The 10,341-nt window shown below is 40.2% G+C and overlaps 1 protein-coding gene across 1 annotated transcript; it reads left to right on the plus strand.

The window, feature by feature from the left end:
- Positions 1–5,109: 5,109 nt before the first annotated feature.
- On the plus strand, positions 5,110–6,953 carry rh50 (Rh50-like protein; the record flags this gene model as incomplete). Its single annotated transcript, XM_084070151.1, has 2 exons — positions 5,110–5,304; positions 5,685–6,953. 2 exons carry the CDS (start codon positions 5,110–5,112, stop codon positions 6,951–6,953), a joined length of 1,464 nt encoding a protein of 487 aa, XP_083926277.1.
- Positions 6,954–10,341: the final 3,388 nt, after the last annotated feature.

Here is a 10,341-nt window from a genome sequence, read left to right on the forward strand (position 1 = left end):
TGAAAATAGCCTATCTACAAGCTGCTTTCTTCACTACTTTTAATTCATGAACAACATTTTAATTTTAATTTTATTTTTAAAAATATTTCTAAATATGTAAACAAAATGTAGAAAAGGAAAAAAAGGGATACTTACACATGACCCATAAAAATGGGTCTGCGACCCAAAAATGGGTCCCCGACTCACTGTTTGGGAAACACTGACTTAAGCCACTCTGTCTCTCCAATCACCTTCACCCCTAACCCACCCTGTTGTCGCATAATCATCTGGATTTGCACTGCATGTACTTTGTGCTTTTGAAAAGAATAATGCATATTGAAAGCGGTTTAAATACGTATATATATTTTTAGGTTATAGAATTTGTCTCTGTATTGGGGACCTGCGCACAAACTAACTAATACTGATAAGAGGGTTAGGGTTAGGGTCAAAATATATAATATATTATATATAATATATATATAAATCAAAATATATTTCATACATCTTTGTATATATTGCAATAATAATATGTGTTTGTCACAAAATCTTTTCTCATGGTACGACAGTGTGAGGATGAATATGAATTTATACTTGTCTTTAACTTTATTTGCTAAGGGCTGACATTTATTGGAAAAATGAGGGATTATTGGCTGTTCTTTATCATTTGCTGCCATTTTCTATTATTTATTTATATATGTATCTATTTATTTATTTATTGGTTTATTTATTTATTTATTCATTCATTTGTTCATTCATGTGTTCATCTGTTAATTGAAATGTCTGTGTTTGTGTCTCATAAAGAATTTTCAGAAACATAATCCTACTATAATTCTAGTAACCTCTGTCTGTTTGTCTCTCTGTAGTGGTAGGTGAAGCTACCCGGTTCTCCTCAGTGGCTGGAGCAATTGCTCTGATTTTGCACACAGCCATTGACCATTACCATCTGAACTTAACTGTGAAGCCCGTTTTTCAATTTCACCAAATCTCAGCTTCTTATTAGCGTTTTTGTGTCAAACACTGTCGCCATGGTTACGGGGCTGCCGGGCTATGGGACGAACTGCCTCCCGGGTTGCCAGATCATGTGCGCATATCCCCCCACGGATGCGTCGACCGGGTATGGTCTAGTATCAATAATTAAACCAGTCAGTACAAGCACATACTGTCAGGTCATGGAGGTCAGATTAGCAACACAGCTGCCTGCATGAGCTGAACAAAAAAACACATTATGGAGAGAGAACGGTTATGTGAATGGAAGCTGTGACTGATATGCTACAATAACATGAGCGCTTTGACCCCATGTGTTGAACTGTGTAAGTAGTTTACATTGATCAATCACCTGATTGATCACCTGATATGTGCACATTATTACTACCAGCATTCTACAGTCTGTGACCAGGGCCTACTACAGGGATTACACTTCATTGTTTTTTAAATACAATAGTAGGAAATGCGTCATGGAGCACACACAAGCACATTTTAGGAGATTGATCTGAATATATTATTCTTCTAATCAAGTTCAGGCTATTTCTGTCTGCGACTGTTCAGCTGTACAATTATTTTTGCCAAATCGATGCGATCGCAATGTGATACATTACATGTACACAGAAAAAGGGTTTTGATACTGACCTTGTATTTGTTAAATAAGTATAAAAACAAGACTAATTAAGCCTTGTTCTGTTTAATAAGGGAATTTACTGAGTCCAGAATTGTATTTTATTTTATTTTAATACGTTGTCTTAGTTGTCATTTCCAGATGCTTAATCTATTTATTTAAACAAGGTTTGAGAAAGGGCTCTACATCTTTACACCTCAAATTGAGCTCAGTACATTCAACTGTGAATGAACTTGGCATCTTCAGTTGGACCCGTTATTCCATTGTCATCATCTTCAGTTGGACCCGTTATTCCATTGTAATCATCTTCAGTTAGACCCTGGGTTGTTCCATTGTCATCATACAATAATGTCTCAAAGGTTTCATGGTGCTCCATAGGAGCATTTCACTGTGATCTGATAATATACTATAAAGTGCATATCTATCAATCTGTGTTTATCTTCATGTATGAAGTTAGAGTATCCTGCAGACTACCTTCCTGTTTTGTTGTGTTTTGTATGGCTTTGTTTCATGTTGTGTCTTTATTAGATTTATAGTTTTGCCTTGTACATTTTAATTGTAAATAAAAACATACTGTGTGACTTTGTACATACAATCAACAATATCAGAGTTTTTCAATCTATTTTACGAATACATCTATCTCATTAATATCTTATTTTGATCAAACAAAGAGATGGGTAGGCCAAATGAAGTATGTTAAGTGTGACAAGGAGCAGTTAGATATAATAGTTGGATATAAAATTTTGCAAACCCAGTGTTTGCAAAGGGTTTCACAGGAGTCCTAGTCAAGCTCAGAAGGTTCATAGTATAACTATAGAATCAGACATGATATTTCAGTCAGAGGCCATCATCATAAAAACAAACTTTTATGAAACAAACTTTATAGTACATTATATTGTGGTCAGAGAGGATGAGTGGTACATAATTAGTAGGCCATTGTTGGCATGTGATAATGTGTTTTAGGAGATCGGCAATATCAAAGTCTGTCCAGCTGATAGCGTCACATACAATGGGATATATAGGTGACTTAATCTACAGAATAGGGCCAATATGTCATACCTGTTGCAACCTCATATCACTCTTCAAAAAATGTAATGATAAAGGTGTTTGAAGTTGAATTGATGCCAAGCAGATTAAGCCATATTGATTGTGAAATACAATCTGTCAGAGGAGCACCATTAACAATTATTGAACAGGTGGCACCCTATAAAAATATAATAGCTTAAGAGGGTGCGATTTTAGAGTAGTTGGACCGGCAGAGAATATTAGACACTATTACTGTCAGCTGTTGTTTAACTCTAGTGTCATGTGTTGTATTGTAATCTGTGGAACTCTAAAAGTGTCTAGACTGAGATAATTTAGTTAAAGAGCCGTGGAGTGCTGTGTTATCAGTAAACTCAGTGATTGTATCATAGACTATGCTCCAAAAGCAGTGCTCCTCATCACAACATTTTTAACCAGAAAGATTGTAGACAGCACAGTGCATACCTCTGTCAACAAAATGTTTCCATTTCTACCGTAGATATGTGTGATTATGTCATTTTGCACTTGCCCTTGACAGGGACCTTGTCCTTTTACCTTCTCCTCCAAAGGTTAACACTTGAAACCTAGAATCCCTATTCTTGGGGAAATAGCATATCTACAAGCTCACATAAAATCAGATCTGAGTGATGTAATTGATTTTTCAATACTTACATCTGTACATCTGCTATGTTGGAAAGATTTTGACATGTTTTGAACATGTGTGAAATGGGACCGTCTGCATATTGAGTACTTTTGTCACTTTGAATAATATATTTTGATGCCAATACAATTTTGAATACAGGACTTTTACTTGTAACAGAGTATTTCTACATTGTGGTATAGCTACTATTACTTAAGTAAAAAACATCCTAACGCTCATCCTATGAACAAAATTATTACAGCGCATGCATAGGACTCTAATCTGACCCACACACGCATGCCACAGGGCCTCAGCCCTCAGTCAAGCGCTTTGCACATTTTCCATTTTGCCTACAACGCCACAAAAGAAAATGTCACATTCTGTCTCTCCACCTGTCTATTTCTCTCTCTCTGTCTCTGTGTGAGTGTTGATTTCGTCGACTAAAACTATGACGAAAAATGTTCGTTGACTACCATTTTTCACTGACGAAAACTAAATAAAAACTAAGCTACGATGACTAAAACTATGACTAAATATATTGACAATTTCGTCAACAAAGAAAAACTAGACTATTATGTCAGGGAGGGACTAGTGGAGAAGAGATCCAGTAGAACTAAAAAACAAGTCATTTTGTTTGGTTGCGCTCTGGTGTTGCACTCTGACAATAGCAGATCTACAAGCTCACAACACTTCGCAGCGCGACACGTTGTGAGCTTGTAGATCGGCTATTTTCAGCCTACAACCAAGTGTAAAATCAGCCATTACAACGCCATCAAGGCACCGCCAAAATACATTTTAGTCGACTAAATCAACTGTAGATTTAGTCGACTAAAATCTTATGATATTTAGTCGACTAAAACTAGACAAAAACAAAAACATTTCAGATGACTAAAATATGTAACTAAATGGAATTTTATTCAAAAGACTATGACTAAAACTGAATCAAAACATGCTGTCAAAATCAACACGGCTCTGTGTCTGTCTCTGCCTATAACCTCGCATCACCTGTAGCCTATATATATACTGGACTCATTCTACACACATGTTGCCAGATCCAAGTACTGTGAGTTCTTTCCTTTGTATGTCCTGCTGTTTGCCTCCTCACCTGATATAAACCTGCTGTGTTTAATAAATACTGGACTTGACCTGCCTGCCTGGGTCCTCACCTGACATGCACCGTGACCCACTATTCTGCTACATTAACCATTCACAGGCCCTATATATGTTCTCACTGACACAATATTAAACCTTGTTGGGCAAGAAGGTGCATGTTTATTCTGTACTGTGTATGAGTATGCCTTATAAGAAAAAAAGGCATACTATCCTCACACAATGTAGCCTTTCTGCCTTTTTCACCTATATGGTTCTCATGCTGAAAACATGTTGAAAACAATGACACGACTATTCTGTAGATTAACAATTCATAATAGGCCTGCACGTTTCCACTGATGCAATATATCTCTGCAAGAAGGTGCACATGTTTGTATTTTAGTTTTGAGTTTATATGCCCACAAACCTAACACAATGTAGCCTTGTCGCCTGTAAAGAGGATGCTAGTGTCAGCTGTATAGACAGCCTTTGTTTTCGCGTGACATTATTATTTTATTGCCATTGGGTTCAGGCTGTTGTGACATAGCCTAGTGACAGAACTACTTTGAGTCAGTCAGTCAGAACTGTGTGGCTTATATATATGGCTTATAATATAGGCCAAAGTACAAGTAGCAGTACTCCTCTTCGAGGATCGAGCTCAACCAGACGCCTTCGACCTTCTTATCTGGGTGCTGTGTAAGCAGAGATAACTAGAACGGGAGAGAAGAAGCAAAGCGTGGTTTATTTTTTTGCAAGAGCTCCCAGGATGAAGAAGCAGAATTCCACCAGCCTTCGAGTGAGGCTTCCTGCGCTCGTCCTCGTCACAGAGGTGCTCTTTCTCGCCCTCTATTATACCTTCGTCACGTATGATGAGCACACCGACGCCAAACTGCAGACCAACGAGACCAACCCCATGGACAATGCGGTGTACAGAGACTACCCCTTCTTCGCTGACATACAGGTAGTGATATGAAGATTACACGTCACAACTGTTTGTGGCAAAAATTAAATCAAAATATGCTTACAACTTAAAATGCCACTTTTGTTAACAATTTGAACCCCCAGCATCCCTATTCTGGGGGGGAATCCGTTGTGAGCTTGTAGATCTGCTATTTTTTGGCGAATTGATTTGTGTAGAGTGAAATAAGAGCGTACCATATTGCAAATGTTTAAGGGTTTAAGTAGTACTCAATTTGCAGCTCAACAAAAGCTAATTCATCCTAGGGTATGACGGAGGACAATTTCACGATTAATCAAAAATTTCTGCGATACAATTATTGTGAGCGTTTCTTTATCACGATAAACGATAATAACGATCATCGTCCCATCTCTGACATACAGGTCATGATATTCATCGGCTTCGGGTGCCTCCTGGCCTTCTTTCGTCTCTACGGATTCGGGGGGATGGTGTTCAACTTCCTCACGGCCACGTTCGCCACCCAGTGGGCCATTCTGGTGCAGGGCTACTTCCAGTTCAGCCAGGACGGTAAGATCCACCTCGGGGTGGTCAACCTCATCAACGCAGAGTTCGCCTGCGCCGTGGTGTTGATCTCCTTCGGGGCCGTGCTGGGGAAGACCAGTCCGGTACAGCTGCTGGTCATGGCTCTGCTGGAGGTCCCTGTCTTCGCGGTCACGGAATGGGCCGTGTTGAAGTATCTCAAAATCACCGACGCCGGAGGGTCTATTTTGATCCACCTGTTTGCCTGTTACTTTGGCCTGGGCGTTACGTTCGTCCTGTACAGGCCCAGTCTGAACGAAGGCCACGCCAAGGAGTGCACCAGCTACCAGTCGGACATCCTGTCCGTGATGGGGACCTTGTTCCTGTGGGTCTTCTGGCCCTCCTTTAACTCGGCGCTGGCGCTGAAAGGGGACGACCAGCACCGGGCCATCGTGCACACCTTCATCGCCCTCAGCTCGTCCACGCTCACCGCGTTCGCCCTCTCCGCCATGCTGAACAGAAACGGCAAGCTCACCATGGCGGACGTGCAGAACGTGACCCTGGCGGGGGGCGTGACGGTGGGGGCGTCCGTCGACATGATGATATCCCCGGCAGGTGCGTACGGGCTGGGCATGCTGGGCTGCACCGCCTGCATGCTGGGTTACAGGTACCTGAGCCCGTTCTTGGCTCGGCGTTTCAGGATCCAGGACCAGTGTGGAATACACAACCTGCACGGCCTTACCGGACTTATATCTTGCGCTGCAGGGATATGTGCCATCCTGACGGCCTCGGAGGAGGTGTACGGCCCCAGCATGTATGAGATCTTTGCCCACAGAGCGCCTGTGGCAGGGGACCCCAAGCTGCTGGAGCTGCAGAAGCTGATTCCTGCTCTACAGGCGGGCTTGGGGAGGACCGCGCGGGAGCAGGCTCTCTACCAGGTAGCAGCCATAGCTGCTACCATAGCTACAGCGGCACTGGGAGGCATCGTCACAGGCTTGGTGTTGAAGCTGCCCTATCTAGCATCGCCATCGGATGAACTGTGTTTCGATGACGAGCTGTTTTTCGACATTCCGCCTGACTATGATTCACCGGCTAATTTCAAAAGCACAATCGCAGCAGAGGATCCTGCTAACGGATGTACATCACTGTTGCAGGGGTCATCGCCATGCTAACTTGTGGTGGACATTTTAGTCAAAATTCCATTTTTGCCACAGACATGCAAAAGGAGTGGACAATATTACCAGAAACACATAAAGAGCTAGCCCTGAATGACCATAGCATGTCTGTAACTCTGAGAGTGTACAAATGGAACCAAATGGACCCGTAAGGGTCCATTTGGTTCCATTTGTACACTATCAGAGTTAAGGGGGTCCTTGCAAATAAAACATTTGAGAACCACTAGTACTTTTTGTTGTTGTTGCAAGAAAACCTGGAGACTGACATTCAGTAAGTTGGTCTTATGATCAAAATAAGAACATTATATTGGTGTGTAAAAAAGAAAATCTAAAATTTTCCACAGACGAGACCAAGTCTTTGCCACGGACACATTTGTCTGTGTACGGACATATTGATGACCCCTGCACTGTTCCCTAATGCTGTTGAGTGATACTGTATGTATATGTACCTTCTTGAACATGTATTAATAACAACGTATTATACCTTCGATTTGATGATATGCTTTAGTTAATTAGGATAAGATAAGATAAGCTAAACCTTTATTGAGCCCCAAGTCAGGTAATTAACAATGATCTAATCAACTTGTGTTGTATATTTATTGATAACATTGTGATAGCGCTGTATTACTTTGAGACCAGTCTCAAAAAACACTTTGTGATAGTCTGCACATTTACTCTGATCAAGACCACTCTTTTCCCCCTCAGAAGTCATCTACTGCAGCTTTATTAGATTAACTGTCAGTACAAGAGTGGTTTTGATTAATTTTCAGATTAATTCTTGTCTTATAATTAATTATTGTAAAGGAAGAGTAAGCGATATGTTTGTGTTAAAATAAGTGTTAGTTAGTTTTATATTCTGATAGTAATCATTGTTGTAGAGGGTTTGTTCAGTAACAGGAGTCTCCATGTCTCTCCAGCTCTTTAGGAAACAGAAAATACATTTTCAGGTCGGGATACCAATTTTATCCAATCAGGATAGAAACCTCACACAGAATATAGGAATATATAAACAAGTGAAATTGGAAGTGATGACACAAAGAAATGAACAGACACACCTGGAATGGAACACTATATAAATTGAAGCTGATAAATGGGTACTCTTTTCTGATAGGCTGAAAACTGCAACCCACCTGAAAATGTATTGTCTACCTTTCATAACTATTATTTGAGTAATTTATGCATACATATATTATGCTTAGAGACTTTACATTTCAAATACTTCATGCTGAAATGGTATAATGTATTTACCAGCTCTTTTGAATACAGGCCAGTATACAGATGCAGTAGCAGTAATGTTCTTATCATCTGTAGTAGTAAGCTGGCTGTCACTCATCTGTCTGTCTTATTATACTCAATATTGAGCTTTTCTAAAGTCAGGAAGATATAATTGCAGTGTTTCAGATCAAAGCATTGCTCTGTGTTGAATAGTATTATGTATTGTATTTCCATTTGTATTTTACTCACATTTGCAAGTTTGTTGAACCCTCACTATATGACATTTGAACCCTCACAATGACAACTTACTATGTTTGACCCTTCACTAAAACAGGAACCTCAGTAACCACACTACTATGTGCCATAACATGGCAAAATAAGAAGAACAACAACACCAACTTTTGTACATATCTTTTGTACATATTTTTCACTTTTCATACCAGTAACCTGTAAATTGATTGTATGACATTCTGTATAGTAGCGTGTATATCTGTCTGTCTCTTATATGTCATCATGATTTGTGTGCATGGGGATCTCATCTTAAACAAGCTTAGTACTTAATGAGCTATCCAGTTTAGTAGAACTTGTATTGTGAATTTGTACTTCCATGTACTGTTATGTACTGTCATGTACTGTTCTCATGTCTTACTAAATAAAGTACATCAATCAAACAAAACACTACCATACAGTGACTTCTCAGTCCATCCACAATAAATCAACTTAACACAAATTATTTCAGGTGACGTGGTTTGTTGTTCAGTCTCTGACAGGCACATGGCAGTTTAGAAACTTTAGAGGGCCTCTGTGCTAGTATTGGTAGGAGTGGGGGATGAAAAGGGGGCTTGGGCCAAGACCGGGGCAGGGGCGGGGGGAGGCGAAACTGATACAGGGGCAGCCAGGGCCAGTGAAAGGGCTGAAACTGTAACCTCGCGTCACCAGACTTTCCAGCTCGGACTGAAACTGGGGTTTGAAGCAGGGGCAGGCTCTTTTCGGATTTGATTTTGTATTTCTAGGCTTATAGTCCCGTGGGGGAAATTCTGTTTCAGCTTTAGCTTATGACTGCTTAGATGTTTATTATGAGTGTGGTTTAAGGGTTAAGTGTCTTGCTCATGCTCAGGGACACTTTGACACAGGACACTTCGCTGAGAGGCAAACCAGTGAATTTCTGATTACCAGACTTCCTCTTTACCTACTGAGCTTCAGCCGCCCCCTGTTGCTCCGGGTCCCCGGCCCGTGCCAGTCTGGATTGGTGGCAGGGACCCAGAGAGGGCTCCAGTCTCTTCAGGGGCATATGGGTTCGAATCCTACTGCCGCCACCAGTATAACACTAGTGCTATAGAAAGAACCAGATATAGCTATGTCTGTGGAACATCAACTCCACAGTAGGCCTACAGCATTTACAACCACACATTTGGTCCTCTTCTTCCTCTCTGTCCACCTCTCACAGTGTTTGCAATTACTTCCAAACCAGCACCAGTTGAAAATACTGTACTGTCCTGGGATGAGAAAAACCTCCCAGCATACAACTCTTTTATATTTCCTTGGTGAATTAAAGTTATATATTTTATGAGCGATGTGTGTGTGAGGTTTTATAACCAGGGTGGTGGGACGTCAGGACAACTTTCTCCAGTCATGGAAACACAGATACTGAACACGGTTTTGTTAGTTTAGAATAAGCTCTAGCTATCCAGTATTTTCTTAGCGATTGTTCTATCGATTACTTTTTCGATTAATCAAATTATCGACCAGCACATTTAAAAAAAATATATATACCTACATTTTTTAATATATCAATGAATCATGCAAAAATATTCTAATTGATTTTATATTATACTGAATTGATTTGTCTGATTAGCCACTTAAGTTTTATACTTTGTTGTACAAAGGTGTCGTAAAATAGCAAAAATAGCCGATCTACAAACTCACAATGCCAAGCGTTGTGGCTTGTAGTGGCTTCTTGTGTTTATTCTTTGATAAATCTCTCTTCCCCCTTGCCCCCTTCTTCTTCTTCCCTTTCTTTTTTTCTATGGAATTGGAATTAATTTTGACAGCAAATTCCTCTGACTTAGTCTTTTGAATAACACACCATTTAGTTGTAGTCCTATTTTAGTCATCTGAAATTGTTTAATCTTAGTCGACTCACTAAATATCAAAATCTTAGTCTTTTAAA

The sequence above is a fragment of the Gymnoscopelus microlampas genome (assembly GCF_963454915.1).
Source record: "Gymnoscopelus microlampas genome assembly, chromosome: 10".
Lineage (NCBI taxonomy): Eukaryota > Metazoa > Chordata > Actinopteri > Myctophiformes > Myctophidae > Gymnoscopelus > Gymnoscopelus microlampas.